At 36.4% G+C, this 19,632-nt stretch overlaps 1 protein-coding gene across 5 annotated transcripts in view; it reads left to right on the top strand.

Annotated features, from left to right (window-relative positions):
• Positions 1-19,632, top strand: part of pde10a.L (phosphodiesterase 10A L homeolog) — a 291,758-nt gene that overhangs the window by 256,091 nt on the left and 16,035 nt on the right. For 4 of the 5 annotated variants that reach the window (XM_041562783.1, XM_041562784.1, XM_041562782.1 and 1 more), the window contains 11 exons: positions 1,352-1,402; positions 1,528-1,586; positions 1,828-1,879; positions 3,328-3,470; positions 5,049-5,141; positions 7,547-7,733; positions 9,696-9,838; positions 10,816-10,899; positions 13,088-13,238; positions 14,103-14,258; positions 15,640-15,812. In XM_041562783.1, the coding sequence (XP_041418717.1) occupies positions 1,352-1,402; positions 1,528-1,586; positions 1,828-1,879; positions 3,328-3,470; positions 5,049-5,141; positions 7,547-7,733; positions 9,696-9,838; positions 10,816-10,899; positions 13,088-13,238; positions 14,103-14,258; positions 15,640-15,812 (1,292 nt within the window). The remainder of the gene's footprint in view (positions 1-1,351; positions 1,403-1,527; positions 1,587-1,827; positions 1,880-3,327; positions 3,471-5,048; positions 5,142-7,546; positions 7,734-9,695; positions 9,839-10,815; positions 10,900-13,087; positions 13,239-14,102; positions 14,259-15,639; positions 15,813-19,632) is intronic. The other variant, XM_041562785.1, reaches the window with a different exon arrangement.

The following is a 19,632-nucleotide window of genomic DNA, read 5'->3' as shown; positions in this document are numbered from 1 at the left end:
ATTCTCAATCATATAATCAAAATCTGGAATAAAGCATTCCTGGGCCAGCACTTCCCTTTGTAAAACAAGTGTCTTTTTATTATTTCATTTCACACATCACAGTGCTCCATGTTTCGGTCCCTCTTGAGAAAGGTCCCAAGAGGGACCGAAACGTTGGAGCACTGTTATGTGTGAAATGAAATAATAAAAAGACACTTGTTTTACAAAGGGAAGTGCTGGCCCAGGAATGCTTTATTCCAGATTTTGATTATATATATATATATATATATATATATATATATATATATATATATATATATATATATATATATATATATAGAAGACAGAGACATTTTGTGCATACTGCTACTGAAAAATGCCTTACCCTTTAAACAAAACAGTTTTGTCCATATATTGCAATATATTTAAGCTGGCCAACTACGTCAAAGTCATCCCATATCTGGCCAGTCCTACGCTTAATTTTCATCTGATTCATGAAGAATTCTATTGCTTCATTATACATTTTACAAAGGGACTAAGTTTTACCTGCAATTTACTAGCTGCTTTCAAAGTAAAACTCCCAAACTTGGCTGCCCTTTTATTAGACACCAGTGGGATCACCTCACTATAGCTGGGAAGGGTGGGAGCTACTCACACAAAAATAAACATATCACCACTTTAGTTGCTTTAGAAATTTTGCACCATTTTAGAAAAAGAGGACTAAAATTTGTCCAGTTTCCCCCTTAGTTGTTTATAAAGATGTTCTGACAGCCACCAACTGTGTGCTCCACTACTAAAAGTATTAAAGCTGCTGCTGAGTTCTGTTTCTCGTCAAAGCTTCTGTATGTTGCAAGTCCAAACTGGGGCAGTTTTCCGGCAGTGGAGCCAACATTCCTCCTAAGCAGCACTGCTGTGGCCATTAGAATATAGTTGCAAAGAGCTGTCAGGTCAGCATAGAAATCAGGACAGATTTTATCCTTTATTTCTCAAATGGTGCAAAATTGTCAAAGCAAGTAAATTGGTAATATGCTTATAGTTATGTGGAGAACCCAGAGTTCAGTTTTTGTGTTCTTTGAACTCCTTTAACCTCCAAGGCATGAAATGCTAGGTTAGATAACATTTCAAGGTTTTTTTAGGGTTGGGTTGCAGAATTTAAATCATCTCAGATGGCTTTACATTAGGCATCTGCAGGTCTGAGGCCTGTGTCTATTGTTCATCCATTCAATAAAAAATATATATTGCTTGTTTTTAAGCCAAAAAAAAAAGTTCCAGTAAAAAAAATCCATTCACTAGTTTTTGTGGTCTTTCGTTTTTCTTTTCTATCACAAATGAACTCTACCTAAATGTTCTGCTTTACTTTTGTTTTACCTAGGTGGCAACAGCAAACCTTGCCTGGGCTTCAGTAGCAATACATCAGGTACAAGTAAGTCCTTAAGCTGGCTACTGTTTTTTATTCCATATGTTATTGTTAAATAAATTACTAGTTAGTGTATGTGCAGACACTGTCTTTTTTTGTCTCCTACAATGGTGTGTTTTATTTAATTTTAGGTATGTAGAGGCTTAGCTAAACAGACTGAGCTAAATGACTTTCTGCTTGATGTATCAAAGTAAGTCAGACTTTTGTATTGTTTTAATATGTATCAAAATTTAAAGAAGCAAATGTGCTCAAATGTAATTGAGTTCTCTTGGCGAGAGATTTATATAGCTAGCATATCCAATTGCCAGAATTCTAAAGGGGGGCTTGTAGTATGCATGTAATATCCACAGCCATGCATGTTTAATACACATATTGATACTTCTTTTTTATGTTCATTTATTTTCACTTCTTATACATTGTTTTCCCCACAGAACATACTTTGACAACATAGTTGCAATAGATTCGTTACTTGAACATATAATGGTAAGAATTTTCTTCCACTATAGAACTTATTGTTTTCCTTGGTGTAGAATATATATGTGTATATTTAATATACAGTTAATTAAAATGATACAACTTGCTCTTTTGGGGGAAAACTCATTCTAAAATAAATACTTCACAGCATGAAGCAGTGAAGTAAGTTGATGCAATCAGTGGAGAAACCGCATGTTCAACATTCATTATTACTCATTCAGAACCATAATTACAATCTGAAACATTTTTTATATAGGGTAATATTAACTGTAAAATACCAAGTTGTTTTTAAAGCCTGTGGAGTAGCAATTACTTCTCCCCCTTTCCAGGCACAGACATGGAAAATATGCGTTTTCAGAGCAGTGTTAAGAAGATAAGCTGAAATTCAACATAAAGCTTAGACATGTTTCTGTGTAGAAGAGATTTGTTTATGTCTGAAGTCTAATAGAAAGTCTTGTTATTGTGATATGAGCACTGTATATGCCTCAGTAAGTGGTGCTTTGTGGATGGAGTTGTACCTTTTGGGGATCTCTAACTATGGAGATTAGTGCTTTGCCACTTTAGAATTGCAGCTGTGTCTAGCATGCCTCCATTCTTTAAACTTAAACAGCATTGCTGTCACAGAAATCCTGACTGAAGGCAATATACCTGTTGTTTTTAGTTTTGGTTTTGTTAAGTTACACTACTGCACCTCTTTATATAATGAAACCTACATTTTCTACTTACAAAGGGTTATAAAGAGCCCACGCCCACAATATATGTATTTTGTTTTGAAGGACACACACTCCTACTATATGCCTAAAGGTATTTGTATACCTATGCAATAATCTTTAGAAACTGGTTTTTAAAAACCTCTATATTTCTATTGATATTAAAGGAATTATCACTATACTATAGTAACGTAACGTCACCGTGATATACAGTAGTTGTACTGAAAGGGACCCTGCCCACACTGTAATCTTCTCCAGGCAGTTCTTTGTGGAAAAAGCAAACCTACATCAGTCACCCTGGTCATAAATAAGCAGGAAAACCTTACAGCCAAAAGGGAGCAAGAAATCCATAGCCATAGACAGGCAAGCACATTAAGCATACATATTTGGGGGGTAATGAAGGTCTCAAAGTTTGCGCCTCATCTTCTTATCCATAGCAAACAATATTGTTTTATTTCAGATGAGCAGTAAATGCTACGTAGTGCAAACATCTTTTATTACATTATATACCATATATATTAAAAATAATAATATATAAAATTACTCTGTGTAAACAGAAAATAATTTTAAATTTCAATCACAATCATGGGGGTAAAATGGCACTGATACTTAAATGTTAATATTAAGCATATGTAGCTCTAGATTTAACAACCTTCCTGTTTTCTAAAAAAAAAAAAAAAAATGCATACAATGGGTGACATACATTTTTTTCTTACAACCATTTTAATAATGAATCTTTCCATACAGATATATGCAAAGAACCTGGTAAATGCCGATCGGTGTGCACTCTTCCAGGTTGATCATAAAAACAAAGAGTTGTATTCAGATCTTTTTGATATTGGGGAAGAGGATGAGGGAAAGCCTGTTTTTAAGAAAACCAAAGAAATTAGGTGAGAAAACAAAATATATATTTAACAAGTAACCCCTTTTATTTTATAGCAGTCAGAAGTACTTATTCACTTAAATCTACCTCTAATAACAAATGGCTATGCTCAATAAGTGAAGAGAAAAAAATTACCTTATATAAATAAAACTGCAGTATGCAAGGATAATAGAAATAATAGATGTTGAGTGTAAGGGGCAGATTTATTAAGGGTCGAATTTCGAATAAAAAAAACTTTGAAATTCAAATAAAAAAAGACCAACCAAAATTTATTAAAAATAAATATATAATATAATATGGTTTTTTTTGGGTGAATAGGCTTTTTTCGTTCAATTTGTACGAATCAAGGGAACATTGTATTCAATTGAATTTGGTCTAAGTTTTACAGAAAAAAACTTCGACTTCTCAAAGTCCACCAATTGACTCCAGATAGGTTCTAGGAGGTCCCCCATAGGTTAAAACAGCAGTTTGACAGGTTTTAGATGGCGAATGGTCGAAGTCGAATTTTTAAAGAGACATTACATGATAAATTTCGATATTCGAATTTTCAATTTTTTTTCAAATTCAAATCGAAGTTGGACTATTCCCTTGTTGAAGTACACAAAAATAGCTTGAAATTCAATTTATTTAAATTCGAATTTTCACTTTGACCCTTGATAAATCTGCCCCTAAGTGTATGTCACAAAGCTCTGAACTTTCATTTTTGTTTTTCTGAACTTTTCATCTTTGCTTTTCTTATTAGGGGGTACATTATTTCTGACAATACAAATCTGGAGCTTTGTAGCATTTATTACGCTTTTTTTGCTTTTGTTTATCTGCAGAATTTTTATTAATATGACATATTACTTATTAATATGTTTATATGAAACAGTGGAATATTGGCAAACATTTCTGACAATAGCAAACAAGTCACTTGTTGACCCGATAAAAAATACACTAATTATAAACAACTATTGTAAATGCAATTGCTAGTAAAAGCATTTGCTTTTCCCTGCGCTACCGATTCTACACATGCTGTTGTAATTTGTTATTTTCATACACAGTTTAAAACTTTACCAATACCCAGCATGCACCTTTTTAGTCATTGGGAATTGTTGCAAATACTTAATAGTTCTTTCTTCCCTTCCTGAATGAACAAATTTTGGGTTTTAATGTGTAACTGTTTTAGTAGTCTTAATGGTGGTGAATATTACAGAAATGCCCTTATCTGGATAAACCCCTGTAATTTGGATCTCCATACCATAGGTCTACTAAAAAAAAATAATTTAAATTTTAAAAAACTAAACATTTTATAAAAATATTCTATAGGAGACAGCCTTCCCTGTAATTCAGAGCTTTCTGGATAATGGGTTTCCAGATAATGGATCCCATACCTGTAACTAAAAGTATTTGAAATTCATTGTATAGCTCATGAGGCTCATTTTTCATTCAATTTGTGGTTATTTCATCCACTTTGACTTTATATCTATTTATTTAGAATGGCTCATTGCAAAGGGGGCCTATCAAACACGGTTCTTAATTGATTCGTGCTGACAAAAGGTGACATTTAAACTAAAAGAATTTTTAAAATGTGTTTTGTGTCTAGGTTCTCCATTGAGAAGGGTATTGCAGGACAGGTTGCAAGAACAGGTGAAGTTCTTAATATTCCTGATGCCTATGCAGATCCACGCTTTAATAGGTAATGCGGAAGTGTTATGTACATTTAGATGTTAATACAACATATTAACCTGCCAGCATTTCTAACAAAACAATTTGTTTAAATGTGAACTGTATACTGTGGTTATATATTTTGTGCATAACCGTGATTACTACTAATTCCAATTACATTTTTAGTTTATTTTAATAAAATGCATACAAGTATAGTTATAAAATGGACAGATAACTGATTAGATGTGCAAAACTGCAGTACAATCTCAAATTTACTGAATGGGGCTCCAAAGCACTCTTCAAGTTCATTTTAGGGTCAAATTGAGCATTTTTCAGTGATCACTGATGCATACAACCATGCCATTGACCTTTCAGAATTAATACTGTAAATATGCTGTGCTGGTATCTCACATTGAGCCATATGTCTTCAAAATGCAGTCAGGGTACCTTCTGCCAGAGAGATACTGGTGCCCATAACATACAGCCTAGACCAGGGGTCCCCAACCTTTTTTTACTCGTGAGCTACATTTGAATGTAAAAAAGAGTTGGAGAGCAACACAAGCATGAAAAATTCCATGGGGATGTCAATTAAGGGTTGTTGTTGGCTGTTTGGTAGTCCCTTCATGGACTGGTAGCCTACAGGAGGCTCTATTTGGCAGAACACCTGGTTTCTATGCAACCAAAACTTGCGTTGAAGCTGGGAATTCAAAAATAAGCACCTGCTTTGAGGCCACTGGGAGCAACATCCAAGGGGTCGGTGAGCAACATGTTGCTCGCGAGCTACTGGTTGGGGACCACTGGCCTAGACTGTGCTATATTTGAACTTTTGAACAACGTTCCACAATGAGTACAGTGCCAGGCAGGGGAGTTGCCAGTCACACCATTGTTGGGGGAAAAAAGAGAGAAAAAAAAAAAGCTAGCAGAATGTAGACATGTAGATGGTATTGAGAGCTAATTAAATTGGTAGCTGAGGGCTGAGGGGACAAATTGTACGTGGAGCTTGTAATAGAGTGAATTGTGTTGTGGGTGGATGAAAGAGTTAAAATGTTGTTTGTGAATTATGTGGTGTTAATGAAAATTTGTATGTAAAACTGTGTAAATGGTTATTTGAAAAGGCCACTAGGTGGCAGTAGAATGTTATAGTTAGAAGCAATTTGGTTTTTCTACCATTAGAGGGAGTTTCCACAAATAGGTATAAAAGGGCAGCCACACCCATAGTTAAAGGCTTTTAATGGGAGGAGGTGAGGTCATGCAAGAGCTTCACTGAGAAGAAGAACACCAGCCCAGAATCAGGTAGTTAATTAGGTAGGAAGTTTCAGTAATAGCTGGCACTAGGTGTCAGAGATAGGGAGAAAGAAAGGGTAGTCTTTTGCCCCAACAAGGAGCGTAGTCGGATTAGGATCCGGGGGAATAATTCCCAAGATAGGGTGACAGTGGTGAGGTTGTTAGGCAAGAGAGGGTGGAAGTAGAAGACTTCAAGTCAAGGTGGCTGGTACCCGCCGGAGTGGTCAAGGGGCACTGGTCGAGTGCCGGATGATCGAAGCAGGGGATTGATGGAGTGGTGAAGGGTTGTAGTGGTGCACCGGATCACCGAGCCAGGCCAATGGGGACCAGCAGGTTGTGAGTACTATAAAAAGAAAACAATTGTAAAACTAAAGTGGAAGTGACTATTGGAAAGTCTGTTAAGTTTTGTGTCTGCCTGCCAGCGACGTGCAAGAAAATAAACAAAGTTACATTTTTTTAAGAGCTGGTGTGGTCGACTTTCTTATGTTGGAGGTCAAGCTCTGGGCTTCCAATTTGACAAAGGTTTCAGATCTACAGTTATATCCGCGCGTGTGTGTATATACATATACAGAAAATGTTATTCTGTGCTTTTTCCTCAAGGTACTGTATACAAACAATAGTGCCCTACAGTTCATTGTTAAACTTACTAAGCGTTATAAAGCTGAAAAAATAAATCTTTCTTAAGGAACAACAGTACAGTGGATAATCTTTTTTTTTTTTTGCGATGTAAGGGCAAAGACTGAAATTAAAACTAAGTTACATTTTTGTGGTACTTACGAGGCTGTTAAAACAAATTACCAGACCACCTCTGTATACTGAGTTGTTCCTTATATCAAATCCAAAGGCTCTGTTGGGTCAATGGATGGGGTTTGGTTCTCTAGGGCTTCTCACAAGAGCTAAATACTTATCTTAGAAAATCCAGTTGTATCAACACAACAATGAATGAGTGGTCATATAACTGATCTGTAGGAAGCCAATCACTTTAGCCTGTCTTATAACAACAGAGTCTTACTCTGCCTTAACTGCTGTTTGTAGATTGCTAGAGAATTACTGCATTATTCCATTGCAGCAGAACTTTGTAAAATAAATACATTGCATATATCATTAACATTGTTTCTTGGTTACACAACTACAATTTGTGTCTTGTTGCAGAGATGTAGATGTTTACACAGGTTACACAACGAGAAACATCTTATGCATGCCTATTGTAATCCGTGGGAGTGTTATTGGAGTTGTACAAATGGTGAACAAACTAAGTGGAAGTGCCTTCTCCAAAACAGATGAGAACAACTTCAAGATGTTTGCTGTCTTTTGTGCTTTGGCCTTACACTGTGCAAATGTAAGAATCTCTGTAAATTTATTTTTCCATATTCTATTCTGCAATTTGTAAAATATTTTTTAGCTTTTGCTATGGGAAGTTTTTATTGCTCTTTTTGAGCATTATCATTCAGAACTTCTGAATATACTGTGGGTCACATTGGATAGATTGCTATTAGCCTTTGACTATCCCTAGAAATCTGACTTAGCAAATTGTATCCAATTTCTGGAAAGATTCCTTATCCAGAAAACTCCAGGTTCCGGGCATTCTGGATATCAGGTCCCATACCTGTATTTTGTCATCTTACCAGAACAAGTCCGGCAGGGGTGTTCTCTACCTCCCTCTCCCCCTTCCTGAAGCCTATCTTGTTCTACCTGAGGGCATTGATATAGGGAAAGGACCAATGTCTGAGATGGGTTGTTTGTCTGTTTACCCCTTGTGCTGGCCTTCAGTATAGGACCTGGGTTAGAGATCAGCTGGGTAGTCCTGCAGCGTATAGTATGCAATCCAAACTGGTGGTCTGGATGCAAGAAGGTGAGCTTACAGATAATGGACCGGAAGTGACACGTGAAAGAGCTAAACAGAAGGCTTACTCAACCACAGTTGAGGCTACATCCTGGGCAGCAGAAGCCAGGGCCTTGCCAGAAGCAATCTGCGAAGCAGCCAGGTGGACATCCACTACTACTTTTGTGACACTATGGGGGTTATTTATCAAAGGTCGAATTGTGTCAATTTGAGTTTTTCAAGTGTAGTTTCAGTAAAAAGTTAAATTATTCGGGTTAAAAAAATGTTTTCGAGATTTATTATGCCCTGAAGCAGCAAAAAGCTTGAATTCGAAAATACTCCTGCTAAAACCTATCGAGGTCATGTGAAAATCAATGGCAGAGGTCGCTTGAACAATCTGATTTTGGGTTTTCTTCAGTGGTTTGTGCTCGAAAACTCGATCAATGTGAGGTTTTTGAGAAAGTAGAGTATTTGAGCCCCCCCCGTTGCACTTTTTACATTAAGGTTTTTTCATAAACAAGCAAACATTCAAGCTGTGAGTTTATTTGAGGTAGAAAAAAAAACTCACAAACCGACCTTTGATAAATAAACCCGTATAAGTTAAATATATTAGGCTAGATTTTGGAGGAAAGTTCTTCAGCCTATCATTCACTAATTAGAATGGATAAAAGAAATAATATATAATACACAAAAGCCATGAATATCCTGTAAATTATATCCTTATAAACGGTGAGTAGTGATGTCATCAGTTATAAACGGTGAGTAGTGATGTCATTTCTGTCACATGACTTACTAAAATTTGTGTATTATAATAAATAAAGTACCCCCAGTTGTAAAATATGAGGATATTAGAAGTTACCTCGGAGTTCCATGACCTGTATAAAAACACTCGGCCTTCGGCCTCGTGTTTTTATATGGTCATGAAACTCCTCGGTAACTAATAATATCCTTATATTTTACAAGAGGGGGGACTTTATTCACTATATAACATATTGTTGTCCATCTCTACTTGAGTTTTGGTATATCCCATGTCGTTGATTTGCTACCATGGTGACTATGGAAAATTAGATTGTTCCTGTTTTCAAGTCACTTTCATGGCAGCATTCACCAACTTCTCACCTCTTCACATGCTTGTTAATAAGATTGCAAGGAGTCTGAGAAGGGAGGGTGCTTTATAGTGTAGTTTGTGTTTAGTGACCTTGAAATGGGTGTGGATTACCCATGTTGGTGAATGCTGCCGTGAAAGTGACTTTGAAATAGAAATTGTTCCTACTTAACGTAACTTCTAATTATGTGCTCTGTGTGATCAAAAGTTTATTCTTTTTCTCTCCCTGCCTTTGAAGCTTATCATGCTTTAATTTTAAATTATATTATTAGATTGGGTTTTAATGAACCTTAGATTGTAACATACGACTATTATACAGCTTACAGTAGCATGTAATCTTTAATTTATTTAACTTTTCTATATCTCCCTTTCAGATGTACCACAGAATACGGCATTCAGAGTGCATTTATCGAGTTACATTGGAAAAATTGTCTTATCACAGCATTTGTACTTCAGATGAATGGCAGAACCTCATGAACTGTACACTACCAGTTTCCCTTTGCAGGGAGATTGAACTGTGAGTAGTCAAAAAATATTTTAATGTTGGTTATCACTTTTGACAAGTTATGCTTCTGTGGTGGCAGGCTGTGTGTATCCTTCGCACACCCTAGAGATCAGAGTAGCTGTTTATACTTTTGTGCTATTTTCACATTTTTTTTTAAAACATGACTGCTTCCATGGTTTCAAGGACCCTGTCTTCATCTTCCAAGGTGTAAATAACAGTGTCAATGATGCCTACAATTTGCAGAGTGGGTTTTCTTTTCATTTAACTTAATTTCTCATAAAATATGAGAAATCTTGAAATCGAAAGAATAAGTACAGTGTCATATTGTACAGCTAATTTTTCTTTAGTTCAATGCAGTAGTTAAATATAAAGCAAACAAGCACGTAATATTAAAATGATGTTAACACATTTAAGTATTATTCTTGTAGATATGTTACATATTTAACATGTTGGGTATATTTAAACAGGTTATTCCAAAATGTTTTATGTAAGCTCTCCCATACTGCAAAAAATACTCCTTTAATGATGCAGGACATATGATGCAATACATTTCAATATGTACATTTTGTAAAGCTATTGGAGGTCTCTATGATAAGTATGTGTATAATATAAAGTGGTTGTAAATATCAGGGCTCCTTGCATCTAAGATCTTGTTGAAGATAAATTTGCTTTAGGTACAGAAAAATTAGAAGAATGCAGTATAATGATTTCACAAAATACAGGGCTTGTGGGATATGGATGGATAAAGGGGATCAGGTTATGACATTTTAATCAGGTGTGGATGCTTTGCATAAAAACTTATTTGCACCACTTCTCTTGTTATAGTAATAGCCATGAATTTTTAGAAAAAAAAATATTGTTCTGCCTTTGAAAATTTTCATCAGTTATATTTAGCTTTTGATCGTAAAGTTAACTGTTCACAGCATAATGGTTATCAGTTTCTTTTTACAGAGTAAGCATTTTCATGTTGAATGGTTTCTGTATTTTAGATACCACTTTGATATCCAGCCATTTGAAGACCTATGGCCAGCCATATATGTTTATATGATTCATCAGTCATGTGGTAAAACCTGGTAAGAACTGTGAAATTGGCTTTGTTTGAAATCTGGAAAGAGTCAGAAGAAGGCAAATAATTAAAGGAGAAGGAAAGGCTGGAGACACTTGGGGGTGCCCATTAGGCACCCCCAAGTGATTGTAGCGACAATGTAGCGAGTGCTCGCTCCTATAACCCGGGGCCAGTCCAGATTTCTCCTGATTTGAGCACCGGCCCTGGATTTTTGGTAAGTCGCTACAATCACTTGGGGGTGCCTAACGTTTGGCACCCCTAAGTGTCTCCAACCTTTCCTTCTCCTTTAACTATAAAAAAATAAAAAATGAAGGCCAATTTAAAAGTTGCTTAGAATTGACCATTCTATAAAGTACTAAAAAATAACTTAAAGGTGAACCACCCCTTTAAGTGTGTAGGTCAAGCATTTTTATGTAAATAATTTCTCTAGGTCTGGCAACACATGGCTGTAATCAGTGGAAATCATTTATTGTTCTGTTTGAAAGCAGACTTGTCATGATTGCTATGGGTAACTAGATCTAGATATAACTACTGTATGTTTCTGTTATATTATTGCCATAAAAAATATTGGCAAAAACTCTCCCTCCCCATGTATGTATATGTGTACCACTGCATAAACCGTAAGGTCATGTGAAGGAGATGTCTGTCTGAGACCCCTATGGCTGGTGTCAACATTGTAGCTTGTGGTTCCTCTGTAACTTATCATGGTAATAAACAGTTATATGGAAAAAAAGAGGCAAGGCCACCAAGTATGGATCCTTTTTGCACATGTTGCATGCATTTATTGTGCCAGCAATTAGGTTTTCTTTTTTTTTTTTTTTTACCGTGAGCAACAGAGTTCTTAAAGTGAGTAGTAAAATATAGTTTGACTTTTAGGAGTTTATTTATTAAAGGTCGAGTTGATATTTGCCTGAAAAATTCGGGTTTTAAAGAGTATTCTTTAATCAAAACTTAATTAAAATTCTTGGGTTCAAAAAAATTCAGGTTTAAAAAAAATAAATAAATAAAAAGCTTGAATTTTTTGAGATTCCTTATACCCTGAAACTGGAAATAGCTTGAATCCAAAAATACTCCAGATAAAACCTTTTGAGCTGATGTATAAGTCAATCGCAGAGGTCACTTAAACCATTTGAAGATGTTTGTAGCCTTCATGATGGTTTTTTTTTTAGTGGATTTCGCACGAAAACTCGTATCAATTCAAGTTTCCAGGTTTTTCCCACCAAATTCACTGAATCACTGAGTTCAAGGTATGAAAAAACCTCACACACCTCTAAAACTCGACCTTTGATAAATAACCCCCTTAAAGTATAGTCTGACTTTTTGATGCTCTTTAGTCAGTTTCATGAAGTCATTGGCTAGAAAATGTGCTATTATTTATGCATAAGATCAACATACATAAGCAAATGTACTGGGGCTCAATTACTACTGGAGATATCATGAAGTCATTGGCTAGAAAACGTGCTATTATTTATGCATAAGATCAACATACATAAGCAAATGTACTGGGGCTCAATTACTACTGGAGATATTAAAAAAAAAAAAATCATGACTTTTACCCTCGTTGATACACCTAAGCGCTATATCAGTATATCAGAACAGTAACATCAAAAAATGAAAGTGTTTTAAAGTAATAAAAATATAATGCAGCGTTGCCCTGCACTGGCAAAACTGCTGTGTTTGCTTTTTCAATTCATGCCATTGATACACAGCAGTGTTTATATGAACTACAGTAGTGTTTCTGAAACAAACAGATCAGTTTTACCAGTGCAGGGTAACAGTACATTATATTTTTATTACTTTAAAACACATACATTTTTTTGGTGTTGCTGTTCCTTTAAAAATGTTTCTACTTGTCCATTATAGAATCCCTTATCTGGAAACCTATTAACTAAAAAAGCTTCAATTTACAGGAAGACCTCTCCCATAAAGTCAATTTTAAACAAATCATTTAATGATTAACTTTCTCTCTTTTATAATAAAACAGTAGCTTGTACTGTTAGTAGCTTAAACTGCATCTTAATTCTTGATTCACTTTATATTTAAGTCATTAGGAGTGACATTATATGCATTCACATAAATAAAATCATTTAATTCTAGATCAACAAAAGTTATAAACTCAGGTTCATGTTGTTTTATATCTTAATGGTTCCTTTGTATTGTGTATTCATTTTTTTCTAAATATGTTCCTCATTTAGTTTTGAGCTTGAAAAGTTATGCCGTTTTACCATGTCCGTGAAAAAGAACTATCGGCGTGTCCCCTATCACAACTGGAAACACGCGGTTACAGTATCGCATTGCATGTACGTTATTCTTCAAAATAGCCAGGAGATATTCACAGACTTGGAGGTGGGAATTGTATAATAAATTGTTCCACCTTATAACTGTTATTACCTTGTCATTGTAGAAAACACGTTTTGCATAATCTGCATGCTTGTAGTAAACCTAGAATTGGAAACTATGATTGTATTTTATATGGGCAGCTGTCCTTCACTGGTTATTGTCAAATGTGAAAATTCTTGACTTGTCTGACAGTGAAGTAATTTAGCTGCTCTGTTTTGGTGTTTTAGGCTTATTGTAATGCTTTATGTTTAGTTAACACTCAAATGTAAATGCAAAGTCATAATCCCTGGATCTTGTGTGACACTTTTTTGATGGGAGTGGAACTTTTTTTTACAATGATAACATGGCCGACCCCGGGTCATGACCCAGGAATGACCCAGTGCATACTCACTCTAACCGAACTACCCGATAAAATTGCTTGACAATATCATGTCCGATGATAATAGCCACAGCTTTATTAAAAATTACAAACTGTGTGCAAACCAGTAAATATAATCAAATTTAAGCATGTGCAATACAGTATGTGCAATATACATACCAATGTATTGAACTGTGCAAATGACAATATATCCTCAGTTTGTTTGCCTCTCCATAACTTATATTATATTAGTATATGTGAGAGTGTGTGACCAGCATAATTTATTTGGTCACCAATCACTTTTTCAAGTGCCCCACTCAAATAATGTTGCAAACATTTTTGGAGAAACCTTTTCATAGGCAAGGCAAGCCTTACATTTATTCTGTATAAATTTGTCTATGGAAGCAGACAATAACACTATATCCATAAAGAAAGCACATCCTTAAATTTGATGTTTGATTAGCTAGATATGTTTTTAAGTTGTATTCATTATTTTTTGTGTTACTTTTCAGCGGAAAGGGCTTCTAGTTGCATGTTTATGCCATGATCTTGATCACCGAGGTTACAGCAACAGCTACCTGCAAAAATTTGATCACCCTTTAGCAGCTTTGTATTCCACTTCAACAATGGAACAACACCACTTCTCGCAGACAGTATCTATATTGCAGGTAAGGGCAGGAACTGTGTGCAGCATCAAGTTAATTGCACGATAACAAATGTAAAGCCACTGTAAAGTGTTCTGTTTCTTCAGTAGGATGCTACTGGAAACAAAATGATCTCTAGTTATGCAAAACTCAGAAGTTACACATTTGATCTGTTTAAACATTGTAATAATCACAAACAATCACAACTTAGTGATTCCTTTTTAAAAGGAAAAAAAAATAGGGTTAACTCACTGCAATAAAGTAAAAATTGGAATTTTCAACTTGCTTGAAAGGTGAAGATGCACTTCTAGCTGACTTGTGCAGCATCTCAACAGGATTTTGGGTTCATTTTTAGTTTTTCTAAAAAATTAATTTGTATTATAAAAAATACTTTATTAGTTGCATTAGACACTGAAACTTCCAACAGTTACTAGAGCCACAACAATTACATCTTTGCAGTTAAGGAGGCCCTAAATATAGATCCATACCAAATCACACCAAAATGCACAAACTTGCATTTCTTTTCTAATTTGTAAATTTGCCAGTTTGCTTCCCAAAAACTTTCATGCATTTCCGACATATAGGATGTGATGTCGCTGGCATAAGATTGAGGAAGATGTAGCTTTGTTTTATTTTATTCATAAAGTTTGTCTGGTGTGAGGTGGTGAAGTAAACTCTGGCGAAAGAGGGAATGTTCAGTAAAATTCAAATCTTAGTGAATTTTGCTCAGTAACGACTGTTCGCCAAAGTGAAAAGTTACCTGGCGATAGGTTGCGAACAACATACAGGAATGATTGTAAATAATGGAAACTTAATGTGTAATTATATAGTAATTTAGGATGAAAAAAAAAAACTTGTCCATCAAGTTTGACATTGTACGTCTAAATGAAACCTGTCTAACTGCTAGTCAATACAATGGAAGAAAAAAAATGCAAAAAACAAAAAAGAGGGCAATTAGACTAGCCCCTGGCCTAATTTCAGTAGCCCTGTCACTTCTCTCATGTTCAGTTCAGCTGTTTTTAGATATCTCACCAGAAATAAAGAAATTGTTCAATTACTTTTTATTTTCTATTTGTGACTATTTCTATAATTATATTGAACTCTGTAAACTGTTCTAAATGGATACATAAGTTAATACATTTCTTATCTTTGGTCCTGCTGAGCAGAATCCCAGCTGTCATTTTTCAGCATTCCTAGGATTCAAGGGTTTTGCCAATCATATGAAGGACTAAAAACTTTTTGTGTTTTTTTCTTTTACCCTTTATGCAGTGCTGATCTTACACTGCACATTACAGAGATTATACATTATTTGTGTCACTTAAATATGTAGTTCACTTCGATTGACATTTAGTTGTTAAAACTACAGGGCATTTTGCTTTTTATATATTTTTCCTTTTTCACTTAGCTGGAAGGGCACAATATTTTTTCCAACCTGAGCTCCAATGAGTATGAACAGGTATTGGAGATAATACGCAAAGCCATCATTGCCACTGACCTTGCACTGTACTTTGGGAATAGAAAACACCTTGAAGACCTTCATCAAATGGGTGCATTAAATCTTAATAATCAAGCACACAGGTAAGTAAAAGGTTTTATATACTCATAGGCAGATTTTCATTAAGGCTTGGAGAGGCTAAGCCTCCCCAAACCTGTTTGCCTAATAAATTAAAAGAAAAAAATTAAAAAAAACTTCTGTCTCACCAATGTATCTATTGGAGCTTGTCTGGGTGAGGGACAGAGGGTGCTGCTGACTAGTGTCTTTATAAAAAAAACCCAACCTGGTGACTCCAGTGATGTCATCATGAGATTTTGCACTGAGATTTCAGATGGGAAAGTTTATGGGCTGATCTGAGTGCCAAGCACAGTTCGGGAATAGGTGAGACTGAGCTTTACCCAGGTTGTCTGTTTTTTTATCCTCCACTTGCTTGTCTGGTATTTGGGGATTATTTCATACTTACATTGCGAAAAAAATAAATTCCATCAATGGTCAATGGCAGTTATTGATCTATTCAGGAATAGTTCAATGGAACCATTGTGATTGGATATTGGTGACTGTTTTCTTAAAGGGGTTGTTCACCTTCCAAACACTTTTCAGTTCAGTTATTTTTTATATTGTTCAAGTCAAGTCAAGTAGATATTTATTGCCTTTGTACCAGGAGTACATAGGCATTTCTTTTGCAGCACAGTGCAGTGAGACACATATTGATTTTTACAATATATTGATATTTACAATATATGTGGGATACAGAGATACAGAGTATAAGATTAATAAATAGTAAATGTAAAGTGCAGGGAGTGCAAATTAGACTGTTTAGTTCATTAGGACTAGATGATTGGTTGGGATAGGTGATTCCTGAAGGTTTCTTCTTTTTTTTCCGTAGTTGGTCTGACAGCTCTTGGAAAGAAGCTATTAAATAGCCTTTTGCTTCTGATTTTTATGCTTTCAGGCCTCCTGTGCCTTAGTGAGTAGGTGGGCTTATACCAAATTAATATGCCATGACCTGGGTGACTCTTGTCGCAGGTAATGGCTTTAATTTTGTTCTTGCATCTGGCTTTGTCTAGATTGGACAGTGATGGAAATGTGTTGGAGATGATTCATTCAGCAGTTTTTACCACCCTCTGGAGAGAGGTTTTTTCCTGCTGCGTGGTACTACCATACCACACTGCTATGTTGCCAGTTAGAATGCTTTTGATGTGGCTCTGTAGAAGGTCATTTGTGCAGACCTGTTGACTCCACACCTTTTCAGTTTTCTGAAGAAATTAAGACATTGATGAGCTTTCCAGATTATGGCCTTGTTGTTGTCAGTCCATTTAAAGAATTTGCAATGTCTAGACCTAGAAATCGGATACTTTCAGCCTGCTCTATTTTGATATTTTCAATGTGTAAGGGTTCATGTTGATCTGGATGTTTTCTGAAATCTATGATCATCTCTTTTGTTTTTGCTGTGTTTAGGACCAGGTCATGCTCTTTGCTATATTAAGTGATGTCGTACACTAGCTGTCTGTACATGTTATCTGCAAACTTATAGACTTTGCAGTTGTTTATATAAGATGAGCAGTCAAAGTGTAGAGGGAGAAAAGCTTGGGGCTGAATTGTGGTAGACGTGCAATTCCCAATCTTAACAAATTGAGGTCCGTTAGTGTGAAAATCAGAGATCCAGTTACAGAGGTGCTGAGGCTGAGTAAGAGTTTCAAGTTTGTTGACGAGTTTTTGAGGGTTTATGGTATTGAAAGCGGAAATGTAATCTAGGAACAGCATGCATATGTAAGTGTTAGGTTTTTCTAGGTGTAATAAAGCAGAGTGCAGTGCTAGGGCAACTGCATCTTCTGTAGATCTGTTTGGCCAATATACAAATTGAAGTGGATCCAGAGAGTTGGGAATAATAGAGTTGATATCATTTAGAACCATTTTTTCAAGGCAATTCATAGCAACTGATGTTAATGCAATCGGCCTGTAGTTGTTTAGGCCTTCGATTTTAGACTTCTTTGGTACCGGTATAATCATGGAGGTTTTGAAACAGCGGGGTATTAAAGCCTGTTTGAGGGAAGCATTGAAAATGTCAGTGTAGGTTTCAGCCAGGTTAAGGATTGACCGTTTTAAAGGATTTGAGAACATCTTGCTTGGAGACATGTATAATAGGGTCAGATGGTGTTGACTGATGATTTGCCAGCAGGTTAGTGACTGTAGTGTAAGATTTGCCAGCTGGAGCCTTATTTTTGGTTTCAAAGCATGCATAGAAGTTGTTGAGGTCCTCCGATAAGTTGGTATCCATGGGTGTATAGCTAATTTTGTTGCCTTTGTAGTTAGTGATGTTTTGAAACGCTTGCCAAAGCTGACATGGGTTACCTGCAAAGTTCCAAGTATAGGAGAAGGAAGAGGAACTCCAGCAGTATTACTGCAAACAACTTTTTATTCCAGGCAGTGGTAAACACAACATGTTTCGGGTACAATACCCTTTATCAAGTGAACTGCAAAGTTCTTGTATAGTTTGCTAGAGTATTCCTTTTTTGATTTTTTGATGGCTTTTTAGAGTGCATACCGAAAGCTGCGTGACGTTCTGAGTTTTTTCCGTACTTCATTGTTGAACCATGGTTTTTGGTAAGGGTAAAATATATTATCTGTACAGGGAATGCAGATGAAAGTACAACAGTTGATGTAGCAACTGACTGTATCCGCATAATGGTGTATGTCGTCAGCTGTGTTTTTGAACAAGGACCAATTTGTGGACTCAAGGCAATCTTGATGCTGATCAATCGCACTGCTGGTCCACTTCTGGACAGTTCTAGCTTGGGGCAGTGATGACTCCAGGTGCCTCTCATAGAATGGGCTCAGCAGTATTCCACAGTGATCAGATCTGCCCAGGTTGAGCTTAAGAGTGGCCGTAAACGCTTTCTCCAAGTTGGTATAGCATTGATAGAGTGTTTTGTTGCCCCGAGTGGGTAGCAGAATGTACATCTGGAAGTTCGGAAGGCATTTTTTCTGGCAAGTAGAATGGTCGGCATTTTACTGCAAGAAATTCAATGTGTGGGGTGCACATGACTTTCATAATTCTGACATCTGAACACCATGCATGTTTAATGAATATTGCATTTCCACCTCCACGTGATTTGCCACATAACTTGACATCATGATCTTGTCTGAAGACAGAGAACCGGGTGGCGTAACAGCCTCACCGGGAATCAATGGAGTGAGCCATGTCTTACAAAAACAGAGGACAGAGCAGAGTTTCATGTCCTGCTGGACTACTAGTCTACAGAAGAGGTTGTCTGTTTTGTTGTCTAGAGACTGCGTGTTTGTCATGAAGATGATGGGGAGGGAAAGTCTTCCTTTTTTCACAAGCAGTTTCAGCCTTCTCATATTGCCACCTCTTTTTCCTCACTTCCTGCGTTTTGACTTGTACCTGTAGTGTGAGCATTTTGGTCATGGGGTACATTTAGTAATTAAGAACGGATATTGTGGGGCACATTTAGTGATTGAGAACTGATATTGATGTAGTCTCTTCTTATGTGATTTCCTCTGTGATATTTGCTTTTGAGTGTATCTGGAGTTTGTTTGATGCCACCTCCATGTCCCATGGGACTCCACAATGCCCTTTCAGATTTGAGCTGAGGCTGATCTATAACAAGAATTTCCTGGGGGCAAAGAACAGCAGTCCTTGCTGTGGGCAAAGCTGTTGGAATGGGCTCAGCCTCTCCTGCAGTGGACCAGGCTATATGAAGGGGCTTAGCCATCCCTGCTGTGGGCAAATCTTCAGGGAGAGGGCTGAGGCCTAGTGCAGAGGGAGAGGGCAGAGCTGCAGTAGGAGGGATGCAGCCTGGTGCAGGCGCAGGTGGAAAGGGCTTAGTGTAGGCCTGCAGGAGGGCATTCAACTCCCCTCCTTGCTGCAGAAAGCCTTCG

This window comes from Xenopus laevis, chromosome 5L (genome assembly GCF_017654675.1).
Source record: "Xenopus laevis strain J_2021 chromosome 5L, Xenopus_laevis_v10.1, whole genome shotgun sequence".
Classification (NCBI taxonomy): domain Eukaryota; kingdom Metazoa; phylum Chordata; class Amphibia; order Anura; family Pipidae; genus Xenopus; species Xenopus laevis.
Note: the sequence above shows the minus strand (reverse complement) of the source record. Positions and strands in the feature narration are given on the sequence as shown.